Consider the following 20,062-nt stretch of genomic DNA (forward strand, 5'->3'; position numbering starts at 1 on the left):
GGAACGATAGAGCATTTATCTCACTTTCCGGTCATTTTTTTAAAGACTTTCGTGTGTTGCCATGGCTTAATCGCAATATTTCACACATCTTCCGTTTTTTAGACTTCGATCTGATGTTACGCCCGTTACAGCTTTTAGCACCTTTCATTGATATTAAAACTGGCAAGTGCTCTTACGGGAAAATGATATAATTGAATTGGCGATAAATTAGTCGAGGTGAAAATGGTTATTTTGAAATGGTAGGCCAGTACATAATAGAGGCATTACTGCTCTACGATATTTCTGGCTCTGTGTGCTGTGGAAGAAAGGTCAGGCTTTGAAGCAAAGGTAAGCTAACATTTTGAGAAGCACTGATTATACTTAACATGAACTTGCAAACAAAAAAGAAAAAAGAAGATTATTCCTAAGCATGTAAAATAGACTTTTTAGCTGAAGAAGAATGATAGAACATTTTAACATATTAAAAAAGGATTGCTTGTGTGCTGGATAACTAGAATTCTTCTCCTCGTACATGGGAGTTTGGGAACAGAGTAGCGAGTTATGTTCAGGGGTCGTTGATATCTCGGAGAGTGCAATGGGAGGACAGAGCACTTCGGAAATTTCATTCATTTATTTTATTTATTTTATCGGCTTTATTGGACACATCAAAATAAATACAAAATACAAAACAGAAATACAAAAAACAAAATGAGTGGTCCAAAGGATATCGCGCAAAATGGGACAGAGAGACCAATGCAAGGCGCAACCCCTTAAACACTATTAAAACATATAAGATAGGAACTTTTTGACTAGTAAGCAGTTGATCAGTGTGGAAAATGTTCGTTAGCACCAACGGCCTTTTTTAAAATTGTCAAGCTGCATTTTATCTGTTTTGAGAAAAGACTGAACAAGATACATTTTCTGGAACGTGACGGTTCAAAAATGCAGAGATTTTTGTTCTGATGCGTTTTTCTCTAAAAGATAATTACAGGTTCGGTGGCAGGTTACGACGGGACAAGCTGCTGTTGCAGATTGTGCTTTCCTGTCCCCGATAGTTACATAGAAGATGAGGCTTCTTTGCACAAGCTACTTCCAAAGGTGGATTAATTGCAAAGTTTTTTCACGAAAACACGATTTGCTAACGTTTAAGCATTCGAGTCACCTTTTACAAGATTCCGAACATGCATACCCTTGCGGCAATTATTTCAGAATGAGAAAACGAACAAGTAATTAGAACTAAAACAAAATTTGGTGAACACTTTAAAAGTTCAGTTACTTGAATTGAAGATGCTGTGTGCCACACTGTAAACATGGGCTCCGCAGTGCGATGGTCCGCTAGGCAAGCAAGAAACGACGTTAAATACTGGCTAGTATACATTAAAGAAAGAAGAGATTACCGAAGGCCTAATTCTCTTTCCAACGAATATTCTAACATGATAAACAGTATCCGAATTCGACTGCGAATAATAATTCGCTGTCCTCTCAATGAGCATCTAAATGACAATAAGTTCAAGGTCATTCAAGGGAAGTAAAATTCAGGCCCTTATGATGGTTAAGAGCCAATATCATTTTTTGTCGAGTGGGTAGTTAAATGTCATTAAAAGACAATCGATTAAACAGCTTGAAGCTTTTTATTTTTTTTCGTTAAAATCAATTAAGGGTTATAAATTATAATCAGAATACTCTGAAAGCGGACGCATTATAAATCGAAGCGCGCCTTTGTTATGCTATTTAATTTTCTGCTCAAAAACGAATTGTCGGCGGCGAATGGCGGCAACCTGTGGCCCATTACCATCGAAGCTGATAACGCATGGCGTCTGTGGCCGATGCAACAACAAAAAAACCCTTTGGGTACGCACAGAGGATGTACTTGGTCCAAAGAGGACGATGAATCGTAAAAAGAAAGACTGATAATTGGAAAAATAACATTCTAGGTCAGATGTTTAATGAAAGATGAATAGAAAAGAGTTCAGCTGTAACGAGGATCATCTGATTTCAGTTTTAGTACAAATGCTCTATTCTACTTTTAAATCCTATTCTTATGTAATCAGTTAATCAATAGAGGATTATGTAACCCTCTCTTGTTTAAATTCAGTCGCTGTCCAGTCACGTTGTAAGACAATCCATTTGAACCAATAAAATCTTGCATAAATGTTTTTCGAATCTTTCTAGTTGTAATTTTTTTAACATGATCCGCTATGGACAAAAACGAGAAGTAATATAGCATTTCACGTTCCGGTCTTTTTAAAGACTTGAGTGTGTTGCCATATGGCGGTGACAACGTGACACCTTGGCTGAACTTTCTACTTCTACTTTCTACTATCCAGAGCTGATTTTTCCTCATCACCATGAAGACGGCTGTTATTCTTCTAACAATTCTGATGATAGGCGTTGCGTTAGGAGACGGATGCCTCAGATGCTGCAAAAGTAAGTTATAGATGAATACCTTCAACCTTCTCTCGATTTAGAATTGTCAAACGTCGTTCAAAGTTAACCTGTTAAATTTTCGTGGATATTTTCTCCGATATTCAACGATGCCAGTAAAAAAACTGAAAAGAACTCATCACCCAAAACACGGACCATCACCAAGAGCAAATATTATCAACAATATTAATAATAAAGGCCAAGAGCTAGTGGAGAACACCACCATATACGAACGTGAAAGCCTAAGGGAAAATATTATGTCTTGAGCTTCTGGTACTGGAGTACCACATTTGAAGTGTTCCAGAGGGTGTTTCAGTTGTAAATATACATGAAGCAACGTTCGACGTAAAAAGAACGCACTTCTTGTATGTCTTAGTTTAATTCTTAGTCTGTCTTTTTTACTATTTCAGGAAACAGGAGACAAATTAAGAAGCTGGCCAAGAAACTGTCTATACAGGAAGGTAATTTATTTTCAGAAAACATAATTCATGAGGAGACTGCCCTTAAAGCAAAGAAAAGGAGCAATTGAGGCCCTTCTTGCTTCACAGTCAGTTATTACCCCTCCCCCGGCCCTTCGAAAATTTCTCGGATACGTCATCTTGCCTGTTTGATGGCTAAAACTGTTGTATGGTGGTTCCTCAAATTATCTAAGCAGAAATCCCCCTAAAGACAATGATTTGCTCATTTATTTCAAAATTTGCTGCAACTTACAGAGTTCTTGATAGCTGATTTATAGGAAGAGGTAAACAAACAAACAAACAATAAATGAATCAATAATAAGATTCATTTACCGATTCAGCAATGCAATACGTATTAATAATAATACTAGGACAAAAGAAATGATCATGAGATATCTCTTGTTAAACGATCCAACTCGGTATCGGTCGGTCTCTGACACTAAACCTTAAACTTAAAACTGGAAAAGGGGCATCGACTAACGCCACATGTAGCAGATCATATTCTTTGAATGTTCCATACTGATCTTTTGTTTATCCCTTCAATGTTGGATTTCAGTGGCCATAGAGGCGATGGAAAAGAGGTTGAAAAACCTTGTTGCCCCCAATGCACCACCAGGTACACTGAACTTGGTTTATTCACTTCTCTACTCAGTTCGATTTTTGCAATCACTGCATTTGTAATTGGTACTAATAGGGTCTTTTGTTTCTTTTCAGTTCCCTCATCGTGTAAACAACTCTTGGAGAAACATCCGTAAGTTAAAACAATCAATCTGCCTTTCAACAATTAGCAATCACAGACGTATATTAAACAATTTCACACGTAGTTGAGGTAGTTAGCAATTTCTCTCTCGAGTTTGCGTAGCTTATCGAGGCCCGTGCAAACATTATTTTCTGTCCGAAAACATGAAAATTATTTATTTATTTGTTTCTATTTATTGCACTTTGCCATATATTGCCACTCAAGCAGTGGAGCCACTACCGCCGGCAAGAGCCAATTACAGTGCAACCTCGTCATCATTAATCCTTTTTTATACTTTCGAGGAAAAAAAATTGATATACAAGTATATCGTCAGTACACTAGGGAAATTTCCAATGGGAACTCTGAAATCTCGTTGGCGAAGTTCAAGACTGACATACCGGTTACGCGTGACGTGGATTGAATGTAACACTAGGTTTCCTACAAACAAGTTAGACCTTGTTGGAACTCTCGTTGTTTTCCAAATGCCCTTTAGGTCTGTAACTGTCCGTAATTGAAATGACACTGATCCTTTTCAGTTAGTTCAAAAATAATTATCTCCTACCTGCGCGTGATGTTTTTCATGTGCTTTTACATTTACCTTTTGTTCAATATTTATAAGCTCTTTTTCCTTCAAGTTAGAATTTGAAGAAGTTACATTTAATGAGCATTGTAAGCAGGAAAATGACCGCAACCAATCTGCGAACGGTTTTCCAGGATTACCTTAAAATGATGCGGATCAACAAAGTACAGAAATTTTTTAAGCAATCACGAAAGTAAATGTTTGACAAGAATTACAGTTTGGGTTCGAATCTCAATGGAATAAATCCTTTAGTGATAATTTCTTTATTTTCAGGTCGCTGAAGAGTAAAGTGTACAAGCTGCTGATTGATTCACAAGGGATTCCTGTTTACTGTCACATGGGAAACTTTGGATGTGGTGATGGAGGGTGGACGCCGGTCATGAAGATTGATGGCAAAAAGGTATTCTTTTGTCACTCAGTTCAATCTTGGTAATTGCCCGATTTTGTGTCATTCTTAATCTACCTTTAATTTCAGAAAACCTTCGAATATGACGAGATTCTTTGGACCAATAAGGATTCCTTCAACCTTGCAGGAGGGGAGAGTGGGTTTGACGAAGTGGAAACGAAGTTACCGACCTACTGGAGCACACCCTTCTCCAAGATCTGCCTCGGTATGAAGATTGGTGAGCAGATCAACTATATTGTCATCAACAAGCAGGCCAGCTCCCTCCACTCACTAATCGCTGACGGCCAACATCGTGAGACTTCACTGGGTCGTGACACGTGGAAATCTCTGGTCGGCTCTCAGGCCTCCTTGCAGACCAACTGTAACAAAGAAGGCTTCAACGTTGCTGCTAAACTAAGCGCCTGGTCCAAAGCAAGGATTGGCATCATTGGCAACAACGAAATGAACTGCGACACCTGTGACTCCAGAATTGGGTTTGGTACAGGAGGAAAACACGACGTCTCCAACACGTGTGGAAACGAAGCAAAATACAATCCAGATAATGAGAACAAACACATCAAGGCCATGGGGTACATCTTGGTGCAGTGAGGGATGGAACTTGCAACAAGGTGAAGGTGACAACCTGAAAAACAACAAGGGTTAATTAGGGGCTTAAAACAGTGGGGATAAGGCTTGTGTAAAGCTAAGAGCAAATAAAGACTGCTTAAAATGTCAAAAAGTTGGGTTTCTTTGCTTTTGTTGTTGTTGTTGTTGTTGTCCATCACATATCGAGTTACGGATGCACTTGCGAAGTTTTGTCATCCGACTCAAGAAACTCGAGTTGATCTTACGCGTTTCTTAGTGCTCTTCAAACCTCCCGCGTGAATCCATTACTCGATATACGCACACTAAGATTGAACCAATTCTTAAGTAAACTTGATGTTAGATCTTCCTCGTGTATGTATGTGTTCCATGTTCTTCCGCTCATCGTTAATTGAGGGACTGTTTAGGAAACCTAGCCGTGAAAACAATGGTGCTGCAATTAATGTTGGAGGAGCTGCGACCCTGCATAGTCCTTTGTTTTAACATTCACACCACAGTTGAATATCTCAACAAATACGTTTCGATTGGTCAATTGCTCTAGCACATTCTTAATTCTATTGTTGTTTGTGCAGGGTCAAGGCCAAAAAGGCTAACAAAAACATAAAACAAAGAAGTTTGTCAGGTTTTATAAGCATAACCTTTATAATTAATTAACTATGTCCGGATACACCACTATGCTTACCAAAAACATGTTACACCATAAAAATCAATGAAGTCTCGAAGGATAGAACTTCCCGGTTCCCGTAAAGAACCTTACTAAAGTGCAATCAAGAATACGATGGTCTGATGATATTCTCTTAAGACACCTCCCCATTTTTACATGAAGTAAGAAAAATTCAAATGAGAGGGCTGACAGGCAAATCACTACGCGTGGGCGTCACTGATGTGGGGGTGGATAGAATTTTAATTATTCCATCATGATTGCACTTGAAATGTTCAAACTTTAGTTTCTGTCGCCGTATATTTTCAATATGTTTTCTTTCTTGTTTTCTCAAAATCTTGAAAGACATGGTTTGACTTTTTTGATCGACTGACCATTACAATGAAGTAAAAATACGAAAAAGTGCTTTTACATTTTTGTTTACACTACTTAAGTTCTGTGTAGCAAGAGGAATACGAATATTGCATTTTCAAGTACTGTAGTAAACCAAGCAATGAATCAAACATTTGGCACAACTTCTGCAGATCATGCATGTATCCTTCTTCGTTTTCGTACGTTGTACGCGTGCACATGTTTGTGTACTTATTTCATTATTGTAATAGCAGCAACGATACCCATTTGTAGGTGTTGGGAAACAATGCAATCAGTGTTTTATTGATCGACGGTGAATATTCTATGCGACGGGATTGAAAATATTTAAAGATTCAATGGTTTAGCCTGGGGATTTACCCCTCTACTTATATTTTAGTGCAGTACATATCTAGCGCTGATCAAACGTTGCTTTCTCCTAGTGTAAATTTGACACGAGCAGGTGTTCCTGTTTTGGACTGTTTCTCGGGAAACTAATCTTTCAATCAAGCATTCTTAAAATTGGCTCTTCCCAGATAACAATGGATTGTGAATTAACTCATCCTGATTTTACTGCTTTTGTCCTCAAGTTAACCATTCGCTAGTATTTTCCTGGAAATGGCCGCTTTCCTTATTTTTTTATCGTTTCTAGTAAAATTGCACTGACTTTAATTTTTTACCAAATTTATACCAAACGATATTTTTACTTAGAGTTATTCTTAACCGAATTTATTTGAATAATAATAAAACAGAGAGCCTTTTCATTTGAAGGAATTTTATCGGTATAAATATTTTTCTGTTTTATGACCACGTACTGCATTTTAATTAGGAAACTGAAACTTGTAAACTTGTACTCTGTAATTTATGGAAATAGGCGTGGACTTAAAGTACAGCATTTCTTCTTGGAAAGTTGTTGTTTTATAGCCACTACTCTTTATAGTGCTTGTAACTTTCAACTTTCGCCTTGGGAGTGTGGTTTTCGACTTTGGAAGATGGGTCTCTTAATTCTAACTTTGCTGAGAAAATAGAGAAAATAAGGAGTATCTTAGATAATTGGTCGGCTAGAAGACTGACCCTCTTGGGTAAAATTACAATCATAAAAACTCTAGCCGTATCACAAATCGTCTACATATTGTCATCTCTTCCAACACCTCCTGACATACTCAAGACAATCAACTCTATATTGTATGATTTCCTTTGGGACGGCAAGGGCGATAAAATCAAAAGGACGACAATGATAAATAATTACGCGAAAGGAGGACTTAAAATGTTAGATATTCAAAGCTTTAATGAATCCTTGAAAATGAAATGGATCCAAGGGTATCTAAATGAAGAAAATAAAGGGAAGTGGAAACTTTGTTTTGACCATTACTTAGGGAAACACGGAGGAAAAATATTGTTCAGACGCAATTTGAAACAGCAAGATTCTACACTGCTCAATCTCAAGGACCCTTTCTTAAAAGAATTCATACAGTACGTGACAAAATTTAACTACAAAGAGGATAACCTCGATTTTGCCTCCACATGTATATGGTACAACTCTCACATTAGAATTGAAAATCGCCCATTCTTCTACAGATCATGGTTGAGCGCGGGGATAAAGAAGATTAGAGATCTGTTAGATAACGACCACAATTTTCTAAGCTACAACGCCTTCATAGATACATATAGCATCAAAACCAATTATCTCGAATATTACAAAGTGATATCTGCTGTAGCACATTACAAGAAAGTACACTTTACAGCCTATCATGACTCAACTCCAAAGGATCCAGTTGATACTCTTCTGTCTCACACCAAAGTTTCCAAGAAAATTTATGAATGTCTAATAAACGAAAAAGCTTCTATACCATCAAGGAGTCAGGGAAAGTGGTTGGAAGAGAGAGACATGCACTGTAATTTTAGTATAAAAGAACTGAGAAAAAACGTACCGCCTATCATTTCTGTGTACAAGAGAGTCAAAGCTTAGAGCGTTCCAATTTAAATTCCTTCACAGAAAAATAGCCACAAATGACTTTCTGTACAAAATAGGAATCAAACAAACAGATTCCTGCTCCTTTTGCGAGGAACCAAAAGAAACCCTCGTTCATCTATTCTGGACTTGCAAATACACTCAGGAATTCTGGAAGAGCATGTTCGAGTGGATCTCTGAAAATTTCAAAGATTTAGAAAACGTCTCTCCTTCCTTGACTCTCTGTTTCGGTCTCATTGATGACGTTAAAGACCGTCTCTTTCATCACCTACGCCTTATAGCTAAACATTACATATACACCTGCCGACTTGGGAACAAACTTCCTAAGCTGCAGGTGTATATACAGGTACTTAAGAACTCGATAGAAATTGAAAAGCATATTGCATTCCACAATAACGACTCAAACGTCTTTGTACGGAAATGGTCTCGCTTTAAAAATAATCTCTCTCAAAATCTGTTACATTAACAATGTATAAGAAGAGTAAAACGTAGAATACCTTGACTTGAAATCAAATATCTTGTATGACCTTTTGTGTGATTTTATTTTATTATATGTATATACTTTTTGCTTGATTTATTTGTTTATTTTAGTCTCTTACCTTTCTATTTTTGGTGACAATATTTATTTTCTTTGTTTAGTCATTCAAAGCAAAAAATAATAAAAAAAAACTTTCAACTTAATATTTTTAAAAAAGTTAGCATGGTAGATCTTTGAATGAATTTCAATACTTCTTCAAGGAAATTATGTTTCTTAGCAAATAGTGACTGGAAAATTAAATTTATTTGGTAAAAACATTGCATTGTCTTTAAGTGTAAGGATAAGGGGCGATTGCTTATTACAACTGAAAAGGATGATTTGCAATTCACAAAGCTTGAGTGACAGAAGTGCTGATCAGTCTAGTTATATTTTATTTTATAAAATAGCCAGGGTCAAGCAAGCACTGTGATTGGTCAAACTGAGTTCTTTATAACTCCACAATGCACGAAGCATACGTATGGTGCGTGCATTATAATTGTACATATGCACGGAGCACACGTCAGATTTTTTGCCTGTGAAAATCTGAGAAATTCAGCGACAGACCGCCATTATGGCCGAACAATTTCCCTCGTTTGACTGCGGCTTCGAGTTTCTCAATGATATTGTAAACACTAACCGATGGCTATCGAGCTCTGAGGTTGTATCTGTCCAAGTTGAATCCAAAGTGCGAAGCTATCTTTCAGCTCCCTCGACGCGACTGGACCGAAGGAAACGGCGCCGTGCAAACCGTCTGGTATGAAAATCGCCCGCTCGGTGTTAACACTCTGGGCACTATGATGAAAGAGATCAGCGAAAAGGCAGTGCTGTCCACCGTCTACACAAATCATTGTGTTCGAGCAACAGCGATAACCTTGTGGTCAGAAGCGGGCTTGGCAGATCGGCACATTTGCCACATTTCGGGCCACAGAATGAGAAACCCGAACAGTCTCCAACATTACAATTCCCGGCCATCGTCAACAAAGCTCAGAAAGTGCAGCGATGTTCTGTCATCTGCTCTAACAGGATCCATTCAGACAACACAGATGAAGCAAATGTCTTCCCAACAATTCCAGTCCGTTTCTTCTCGACAACCAAGAGAAATGTCATCCGCAGTTGTAGAATCACACCGATCAACATCCTCCAACACCGCGGTGATTCTCATTGCATCAGTTCAATTCGTGCACTATAAATGCGGTTCAAATAAACTTGAATCTCCCTTAATCCACAAATAAGTGAAGTATTTGAACTTTTGAAGAGAATCCTTAGCTTGTTGTTTAGCTTTTTCGAGAACTTTTCGCTTCAAATGATTCTCGTCGTGAACGATATATTTTCATTGGTTTTCTGTCAAATTTTAAACCAATGACATTGCGTCTGACGTGTAAGGAGAAAGTTGATGTTGATTCATTAAAATTCGCACTTGTCTGACGAGTTGCGACTGTTTATATTTTATAAAAGAAATAAAAAAACTTGTTCCTCGTGCATTGTTGAGTTATATAAGCACTTGGGAATTTTTAAGAACACTCGAGAAGTGCAGAGAGGCACTCGCCTACGGCTCGTGCCTCTCTGCACTTCTCTCGTGTTCTTAAAAATTCCCGCGTGCTTATATAACTCAACAATGCACTCGGCGCATTTTTTATTTCTTTAGTGATGCTTCCTTTGAATTGTGCAATTTGTAAGAAAGATCTGTTAAATCATAACATACTTGTAAAACGTAAGCTACTTATTACTACATTAACTCGTATCATAGAAACTTTAAATACCGCCAAACCTGCAGCCGTGGGCTACTTCCAATTAAAGTAAGCCCTACTTGGTGTGTTGATACTTCATTGTATTGTAACGGCTTCGTGGAGTTTGAAGGAAGCATCTATGAAAATTATAACTGACTCTTACAAAAGTTAGCATGAAGCGGGATCTGTGAATGAATGAATGCATAATTAAAATTTCTGGGTGTTTAGCATCACTGCTAAATGTGGACACTTCTTACAGAATATTCAAAAAAGTATCAAAGCGTGATAACCTGCGAAGAAGGGCGATTGCTAACTACAACTGAAAAGGATCGAAAACGAGGATTTGCAATTTACAAAACTTGAGTGACGCAAGTCCCCATTAGTCCATTGATTTATAACAAACTTACAAAACCTAAGCTACTAATTACTACAATCACTAGTATCTTAGAAACTTTGAAAAACCGCCAAACGTACACAGCCGTGCCCGACCACCCATTAAATCAAGTCCCATTGAGTTTGAAGAAACATCTATGAAGTTTATAATTGGCTGTTACAGAAGTTAGCATGGTGGATCTATGAGTGAATGAATACTCTTTCAAGGGAATGATATTTTTTAGCAAATGGTCACTGGAAAATTAATTTTCTTTGATAAAAACGCTGCATTGTTTTTTTAGAGTTGGGATCATTGTACTATTGTGTTTTCTTTTGTTCTTTCAACCAACTTTGTAGCACGTTGCAAAAGGTGCACGTCGCCCCAGAAAGACCGATGGTTGAGTTCGTACAGAACAATCAGCATAAACATGTTAAAATTTAATTATCGGCTATATTCAGTTTTCACTGGTAAAGCAACCACCCAGTGCCGCTCAGTGTATTAATAGTTCATTTGTAATGTTTATAGTTTACGCAGTTTGCAGGAAAGATCTGTAAAATTTATAACATACTTCAGTGCAAAACCTAAACTAGTTATCCCTACATTCACTATAGCTAGTATCTTAGAAACTTTGAATACCACCAAACTTGCAGTCGTAGGCGACACCCATTAAAGCAAGCCAACAGCTTCGTGGAGTTTGAAGGAAATATATGCATCTATGAAATAATATATAACTGAATCTTACGATAGTTATCATGGTGCATCTCGTCTTACATCAAAGCGTGATAACTTTCGAAAAAGGGCGACTGCTGACTAAAACTGAAAAGGATGATTTGCAATTCACAAAACGTTAGTGAATAAAAGCTTTGTCTTGTCCCAATCATAATTAAATTCCGTTGATCAGCAAGTAAAAGGCCACTTCGGACGAGCTGAATATCAGTTTGAGTTCAAGAGCTGGCTGTGCTGACTGAAGGTGAGTCCTTAGTACAACCGGAAGGTTTCCCTAAATTTATCCTTAGAGTTATAGCAGTGTATAGTTGTGTGACGAAAGCACGGTCTTTTAACAAAAACAAAGATCTCCACAATTTTTATTTAAACTTAACTTATTCAAGGTTACTTTTGAATGTTGTGTAATTAGAGGAAAAACTAGCCGAAATGTGTTTCAATTTCGAGGAAACAATCTCTTGCCAGTTTTTTAAAACAATCATTTGACTGACAGTCAAGCTTTTCCAGTTGACCAAGTTATAACTTTGGTTTTGGATTGAGAGAGTCGCCGCAGACGAATACACTGGCAGTAAATCAAATATTCACGCCTGAGAAGTAAAAGAATTCGGGAACTCTACTCTACTTGACAAGAGCTCAATGGCTAACGAGATCTACTATGCACTAGATCCTTGGCGTTGCGTTCTGCCGGATCGTTTTCAATATTCGTTTGAACTCAGTTGAAAACTCGAATGAGCTGACCTCAGCAGTGCTAGTGTTGTCCATCTAAAGAAAATGAAAACCTAACTAGTAAAAAATACAGCCTACGCGATCCTGTTTCAAAAATTAACCAATCAAACGGTTTCTGGAAGTGATACCGTCGATCTTCCAGTTAAACATTTCGAGAGACAAAACGTCGTATCGCTTCTGATCTATATTTGTTCTTATGTCTTTACTCAGCGGCTTTGTTGTATAAGTTAACTGGAACACAGACCGGCCTTTAATGGACGCAAAGGAGGAGTCCAGTCCAGTCGTGTTCTGGACTTTCCATAATTTCCCGCGAACTATTTTTAGTAGCAGTTCACTGCTGGCCATACAGACAAATGTATGGAAAGCTCAAAACACGACTAAACGCTTTCTGGCACAGCTACACCTCTCCATTTTTTTTTCTTAAAATCCCTTTCCTAGTGCCAAAAGTTTCCAATTCATGACTTTTTCAGAAGTGATGTTTTATGAAAATTATTTGACATCGAATCTTTATGCAAGCACTGTTATTTCAAGACGCAAAATGGCGTGGAAAACCATGATAAGGCCTATTATTGACAGAAGACTGACCTTTGGCAAGCGAATAATTTTGGCTTAAGCATCGAAACGTTGCGTAGCAGTGACTTTTGGCGGTTATAACGCTAATATTGTATCATCGACACTGGATAACTGGTTGAAATCTAAGCAAATCATCTCAGTAACCATAAATAAAAACAAGACAGTAATACACTTTACCTTAAAAGTGGAACAGAGCACAAATTGGGGTACTCCATTTTTATGATCCATTACAGACATATATGCTTCCACTGAGCTTGTCTGCAATGCTTTCGACTGTGATGTATGCAGTTGTGGAAACACTGAGTACCGCGATATACCCCAAAATGCTGCTGTTAAACAGCACGTCAGTAGCCTTAACAGAGAAGTATCAGAGAGTCTACCGTCTTAAGTCCCACCGTCTTTTGATGCCTCTTTCATCACAACTATTATTTATGGTTTCATATTTGCAGACCACGTACATATTTGTGCTTTGCCCGACAAAAATGCAAATTTCTTCTGATTTTTAATACAAATGTCATAAAGTTGTCAAAAGTTTGGTTTAGTTGTAATAATGACAATTTTGATAACCGGAAGCGGAAGTTGGGTCTTCTTTTTGTTTCCCCCGCAGATGCGGAACACGAAAATTCTAGTATCTAATATAAGCCAACATTAGCGTCGTCATAATTGCGAACAAGGCAGTCGAAAAACGCTGAAGGAATATTTCCGTCTTATCGTTTATAATTAAGCACAGTTTTAATCGAACAATTCCCGCACGATGAGCATTTTGATTATTGCAGCATTTTTGTTTTTGTTATCAGCGGACGCGGCATACTCAGTGAATGGCGCGAAAATCACTAACAACAGCACGGCTATTGTTCCCGACAAAACTGTTGGAGAAACAGTCGTGTGCAATCAATACATTGGTCAGGACTCTAAAGCTCAGGAAGCCATCAAGAAACTTGACGAAAAGCTATCCAAAAAGCTGGATCAGTTGATCAAACTGTTGCAACCTTCTCCCGGTAACCAGTTTTAACTGATTTCTTCCTCGGTTGGATTTAAGCGGAATTTGATCATTCTCTTTTGCTGATTGTTTATTTTTCACCGAGTTGGATGTCGGAACAGATAATTTGATCACGGATACCTTATCAGACTACAGTCGAACGGAATTAAGTAATTTCAGTCATTTTAGAGAGTCATTTTTGTTTTACGTTACTTGGATCCGAAATAAATTATGTTTCTAGCGCCACTTTAGCACTTTTGTAAAGGTAGGTGTCATTACAGTCAACTCCTTTATTGCGGACACCCTCGGGACCGCGAGTTAGTTTAAAAACAAGATTCTGTAAATAGAGGAAATTTGTTCCAGTCAAACGTCTTTAATTTATTTTTTCCGCTGTCCGTATTATCGGGGTGTCCGTAATAGCGAGGTGTCCGCTAGGACGAGAGTTAACTGTACCAAGAATCTCGGGAAATAAATTCAAAAATCCGAAATAATGTTACTTGATGTCTCTCTTTTAGGTCAGGCGGTATCTACATGCAAGGAAATTTATGACAAAAACTTGTAAGTAAAAGAAATACCGAAACAATCATCGCAAGAACTGCCTCACAAATTTAAGATTTACAATTTCTGTAAAGGCAACTCAAATTTTAAACCTCCTTTCTATCGAAATTTCCTATACAGTGTAAAAATTCGCCTAAATCTACACGCGATAAATGTTTCTACGTGAGCTTATGTGCGAAACCGTACATTTCGTGGTCTAGCATTGCGGTAAGTGGATGACAAAAATCCGTAGATTTCACTGTGAAAAGATAAAATTGGATTCAAGCTATCCAAAACTTAACTTTAAGGCCCTCAGATGGAAACAAAACTCGTGAAAATATTCGGAAGGCCCTAGATTGAAACAAGGGCACGATTCTTAGAATTTCACATTAAATACGCTAGAAAAAAATACTACTTAATTTAAAATTGATAATGAGAAGTGGCTTGAGTCACCAAATTTACTCCCAGTTTTAAGGCCCAACAGTCAGTGATCTAGAATATTGCTGTTGGCAAAAAATTTTTTATAACTGAGGCACCAAGTTCACACCAAATGTTAGGAATAAAAGTTACGAAAATCACGGTAAACACCAAAACTCAAAAGTCAAAAACCAAAGTAGCAAATTTAAGTTGAGATGGCAAAATCTACAAAAACTTTTCAAGCCAAAAATTGGTCAATGAAAATCGCGTAATAACGAAATAACTTCAATTTCGTACCAGCGTATTGAATATTGAAGGTATTAATCAGTATTGCTGATGATGCAAATTGTGTTTCTCCAGGTCGCAAGGAAACAAAGCCTACATGCTGAACCTAGGTTCGAAGACGATTCCTGTTTACTGTCACATGACCAGCACTGGGCTCGGAGCATGCGGAGGAGGAGGATGGACGCTGGTCATGAAGATCCATGGTTCAAAGGTACAAACAAAACTCGGTGTCTAAAGTGTCGTTTCTTTCACACAACTTTTATTTTTCTATTTTATTCTATATAATTTTTTTTATCCGGTTTACTGTGAGTATTGATGATGGTTGTTTTATCCTTTTTATTCCAGAGAACCTTTCACTACGATTCCAAACTCTGGAGCAACAAGGTTAACTTCAATCTTCCAGGAGGAAGGACTGGGTTTGACGTTCACGAAACTAAGTTGCCAACCTACTGGAACACACCCTTCTCTAAGGCCCGGTTCATACGTCGAACTTTACATGAGCCGAACCTAATCATTCGGTTCGGCGCATGTAAAGATCGACGTATGAATCAGTTAGGATCGACAGATTTGTATTTGGGTCGACCCGCCGTTCTATTCGACTGCGCCAGTCGAATAGAACGGCAAAAGTTCGACTTCGATGCAGACGTCGAACTTTTCATGTGCCGAACCAAATGCATACGTTACGTATAAATTATATAAATTATATCTATCCCAGAGGTCTGCGCGTTCCATCGACTTGGCATGCGCAAAGGACTTCATTCTGAACAAGATGGCGGGAAAAGAGGAATGTGCTTGTTCTTCTTGTTTCGAAACAACCGAATATACTTGTCTGAGATGCGAAAGATTAAAAAAAAAAAGAATCTATTCTTGAAGTGCACACGCACTTCAAACCGACAGAAACTTTCCAATACAGGCTATATCAAAGGCGAAGCGTCAAGACTTCTCAGAGCAAAATCTTCAGAAACAACATTTGAAGAAAACACTACTCTATTCAAACAGAGATTATGCAATAGAGGTTAACTCGATAACCTTATAATAAAACTCTTTCAGAAGTCAACCTCCGCGAAAGAATGTCGGCACTACAAAACAAACTAAAAACCCGCAAAAACATTTTGAAGTTTGTTATGGAATATCGCCCTTCTTTGCCTAACCTTAAACAATTCAGATGAGTAAATATAGGAGGCATAATCAGGGATGGAGACCGTAAGCGTGGGGTCCACGCTTACCCATGAGTTGTACCAAAAAAAATCTATTTTTAGAAAAAATTGCCCCCCCCCCCTTCTCACGTCATAAACCCGCGTGAATACACGCAAATTTGCGTGGGGCTACTACCTTATATGTGACATGGAAAGCAGCTGAGAAAAAATTCACTAAAGATAAAAAAGTCCTTACCTGTCTGAGTACATGTCCGTAGAGTGTAAGCTTTTTTCATTCATTTAACAGTAGCAACGCACGCAGCGCCACCGTTTTGGCGCCTTTTTGACTTTACTGTGAGAGTCATGTGATCAATAGGCCGCCTATTCCAACTTCTTTCAATTGTTACCTTTTCTTTGTGAGAGTCTAATTCCTTAAATGTGGGCACTGAGGAGATATTCCCAGGCAGAATTTTAAAATTTGGACGCCGTTTTGAACAGGTGGAAAAAAATTTCAATTTCTCCACGCGCGATCCTGGCCGTTTACACGCGTGCGCGCACGCGTGTATGGCGCAATTTTTTTCTAAAAATAGATTTTTTTGGTACAATACATGGGGAAAGTCCCACAAGTCAAATTGGCATCTCGTTACGGTCTCCATCCCTGATTATGGCTCCTAGTAAATGACACTTGATAGAAAATCTGCCTCTGCTAAGGGAGATCTACAAAGACCCTTCCTTATACTTTCGTACAGAAAAGGAAGATCTTTGAAAGACGTACTCGTGAGGGTAAATTAGCTTTGAAGGTCATATTCTTCCTATCTCGCCCAGTAGGAGCCGTGTTTGGCCTGTCTTTATTATTTTACCAAACAAGCTCTTCCATGTCAGAATTCATCTTTCCCGCCATTTTGAATCTTGTTGAGTAAAAACAACAGCCGCTGACCACGAAAATCTACTTTCTCACTTTAGCTTTAATTAAGTTCGACTTCAGTTAGGTTCGACGTCTGAATCAACTGCCGAACTTAATTATTTGGGTCGACCTTAATAGGTATTAGGTTCGGCTCATGTAAAGTTCGACGTATGAACCGGGCCTAAGATCTGCCTGGCTATGAAGGTTGGCAGCCAGCAGATCAAGACCGTTTTCGTCACGAAGCACGCTATATCCCTGTACTCATTAATCGCTGACGGACAATACCGCGCCACCTCACTGGGTCGTAACACGTGGAAATCGCTGATTGGCTCTCATGCTTCCTTGCAGACCAACTGTAATAAAGAAGGGTTCAACGTTGTTGCCGACCAAAGCCGCTGGGCCAAAGCAAGGATTGGTATCCTTGGCAACAACGAAAACGACTGTAAAACCTGTGACTCCAAAATCGGTTTTGGTACTGGCGGAATCCCTGACGACTCCAACACGTGTGGCAACCAAGCTGATGGCTTCGCGCACGCAGATAATGGGGAAAAACGCATCAAGGCCATGGGGTACATCTTGGTTCAGTGAAGGATGAAACTCGCAACAGAACTGAGTCAAGTTGACAGTAACAGTGTTGGCCTTGAAAAGAAAATGGGCATTAGTTCTTATTAAATTAAGTAATTTAAAACATTGGGGATAAAAAGAATTGTAAAACTGAGATCTAATAAAATTTTTCATACAAGGTCAAAAAGAATCGGTTTCTTTATGAATGAGTGTCCTATTATAAAATAACGATAAAATAAACAAAACAGGTTTAAAAATCTGATATTGGAACCGTAATGGATGCAAAGAGGGACTTTTCTCTAATACTTGCAGACTGAAGTGGGATTTTATCTTTAAATGCTGGTTTCATCTCTATTTAGGATAATAACAAAAGCGTAAATTGCCAACTGCGCGAACTTTCCCAATAAGACGTGGGATGCTAAAAAATGCCGCGGGTCGCTACTTTCAAGAGTCATTACTCATGACATAACAATTTAAATTTTAACATTTCGCGTCCAACAAAAATTATGTGCGCGGTACAGTCATGAACTACACTCATAAAATATGATCATTGGACCATGGTCTGGGCCCCTCGTATTCAAACCCTCTTTTCTTCTGATCAATTGGAAAAAGAAAGCCTAGGAACTGGGTCGTTTCTCTTCCAGTTCAAGTGGGACCAGGGATGGCGCAGTGGTGAGAGCACTCGCCTCCCACCAATGTGGCCTGGGTTCGATTCTCGGACTCGGCGTCATATGTGGGCTGAGTTTGTTTTTGGTTCTCGTCCCTGCTACGAGGGTTTTTCTCCGGGTACTCCGGTTTTCCTCCCTCCACAAAAACCAACACTTCTATATATAAATTCCAATTCGACCTGGAAACAGTGGAGATGAGAGCCACTCCGTGGATTCCACTGAAATTCCCATTTATTCTCCCTGTCTATCACCTGACAAAGCTCTTCTAAGATCAGTTCTCCTTAACGTCCTGATAGCGCGCATGGAGAAATTTTCGCCTATGAAAGAAGCCTAAAACTAGCAAGACACGTGACAACGCACATTAATATGAGATAACAGTAATCGAGCAAAATTGTTCAAAGAACATGAATACGTTGACTTGGTAAAGTCGGATCCGACTAAAGACCTTTTTCGACGTGAAACAGTGCACGTTTTTCTCACCATTTGCATTGGGCGATAAGCAGTCGGGTTGACGTTTTTTATGAGCGTTAAGGCTTGATAAGGTGATCATGAGCTTAAGAGAACACAATCTCGTACTCAGAGTCATCAGGCTTTTTGGTCAGCGGGGCAACGCCGGGAAGACTCTGGGGACATCGAATTTTATTACCGCAGGATTTCTGCGGTAAAACAATGGAAACCGTTACGGGACAGCCAATCAAAAATATTGAATTTTTTCGATGTCCCCAGAGTCTTCCCGGCGTTGCCCCGCTGACCAAAAAGCCTGAAGACTCTCGGTACGAGATTGAAGAGAACACTGTCCACTTCGTTCTTGTTTTTATATTAAAGTGGTAGCGTCATAGTTTTAACTGGAAAGGTGTAAGCATCCCGAGACTTTAAAGGGACGGTCCTGTAGTTTAGGGCGGGACCTCCCTACTCGGCATAAGCGTTGCATTACGAGGACCCTGATTTTCTTTTAACAGCAAACTCTTCTTTAATTTAGTACTCGGGCGTTAAGGTCGGTGCCTCCTTTTGCTAAGTATACTGCACATACGTTCTGCACATCTCGGGATTGTCCGAGAAAGGCTGCTTCTTAAAGGCGGTGCCTACTAAAATAAAGACATTTTTTGCGCGGTCTATAACTATACAAGAAATTAAGTAGATATTGGCAGGGGTTAATGTACTCCAAAAATAAAATTAGGGGTTATTGTAACCCCGCAAATTTCAGAGATAATTAAGTTCAAATCTTAGCAGCATGTAGGATGTTTGTCAGGACTCATGAACCAAGTTTAATGGCCCTACTCCTACTAGTCGCCTGTAGATCAGGGGTAGAGCATCCGAATGAATAATAGGAAAGTCTTAGGTTGGACTCCCGATAGGAGCACTCGGATTTCCGAGTATGCCTGTGTCACTTCGAATAATACATTATTTTCAATTAAGTTTTAATTTAGAAAAAAAAAGCACCACACATTGCTTTGTATTTTAACGCTTTTTATAATTATTGTCGCCTAGTTAATTATCTCTGGAAAATGCGTGGTTACCCCTAATTGTCCATTTCGTTTCCAGTAGCCCTTGCAAAGGTCTGCTTTTTCTGCATAGCCGTAAGAGGCACCGTCCTTCTGAACTGCTGCCTGTACCACACTCAGACACACTAAAACTAGACGGCTCATCGCCTTACTTTATACGTTACTGTACTGTAAGTACGTTTTCGACTCTATCCCAGTCATGACTAAAGTAGGTTCACATGGCTCCTTCTAACAAGCAATATGTAATATAAGCAATATAACTTTTTTTTACAATTTTTATTA

General features: G+C 38.7%; 2 protein-coding genes across 2 annotated transcripts; both read left to right on the forward strand.

Annotated features, from left to right (window-relative positions):
• Nucleotides 1-4,021: 4,021 nt before the first annotated feature.
• LOC146487509 (putative skeletal organic matrix protein 5) lies at nucleotides 4,022-5,174 on the forward strand. Its single transcript, XM_085088789.1, has 2 exons — nucleotides 4,022-4,580; nucleotides 4,656-5,174. The coding sequence occupies exons 1-2, from the start codon at nucleotides 4,518-4,520 to the stop codon at nucleotides 5,172-5,174; spliced, it is 582 nt and encodes a 193-aa protein (XP_084944915.1). The 5' UTR covers nucleotides 4,022-4,517.
• An 8,257-nt stretch (nucleotides 5,175-13,431) lies between these two features.
• LOC146487510 (putative skeletal organic matrix protein 5) lies at nucleotides 13,432-17,800 on the forward strand. The gene is made up of 5 exons (XM_085085843.1): nucleotides 13,432-13,786; nucleotides 14,283-14,325; nucleotides 15,082-15,217; nucleotides 15,352-15,477; nucleotides 17,233-17,800. Exons 1-5 carry the CDS (start codon nucleotides 13,543-13,545, stop codon nucleotides 17,632-17,634), a joined length of 951 nt encoding a protein of 316 aa, XP_084941969.1. The 5' UTR covers nucleotides 13,432-13,542; the 3' UTR covers nucleotides 17,635-17,800.
• The last annotated feature ends 2,262 nt before the right edge of the window (nucleotides 17,801-20,062 follow it).

This window comes from Pavona decussata, unplaced genomic scaffold (assembly GCF_977016875.1).
Source record: "Pavona decussata unplaced genomic scaffold, jaPavDecu1.1 SCAFFOLD_16, whole genome shotgun sequence".
In the NCBI taxonomy this organism is placed as follows: Eukaryota; Metazoa; Cnidaria; class Anthozoa; order Scleractinia; family Agariciidae; genus Pavona; species Pavona decussata.

Excerpts from the sequence above, each read along its gene's own strand:
- LOC146487510 (XM_085085843.1), top strand. The coding sequence starts at position 13,543 with ATGAGCATTTTGATTATTGCAGCATTTTTGTTTTTGTTATCAGCGGAC. Across the intron at positions 13,787-14,282 it reads ACTGTTGCAACCTTCTCCCG|GTCAGGCGGTATCTACATGC; the intron begins GTAACCAGTTTT and ends TCTCTCTTTTAG. Across the intron at positions 14,326-15,081 it reads GAAATTTATGACAAAAACTT|GTCGCAAGGAAACAAAGCCT; the intron begins GTAAGTAAAAGA and ends GTGTTTCTCCAG.
- LOC146487509 (XM_085088789.1), top strand. The coding sequence starts at position 4,518 with ATGGGAAACTTTGGATGTGGTGATGGAGGGTGGACGCCGGTCATGAAG. Across the intron at positions 4,581-4,655 it reads TGAAGATTGATGGCAAAAAG|AAAACCTTCGAATATGACGA; the intron begins GTATTCTTTTGT and ends CTTTAATTTCAG.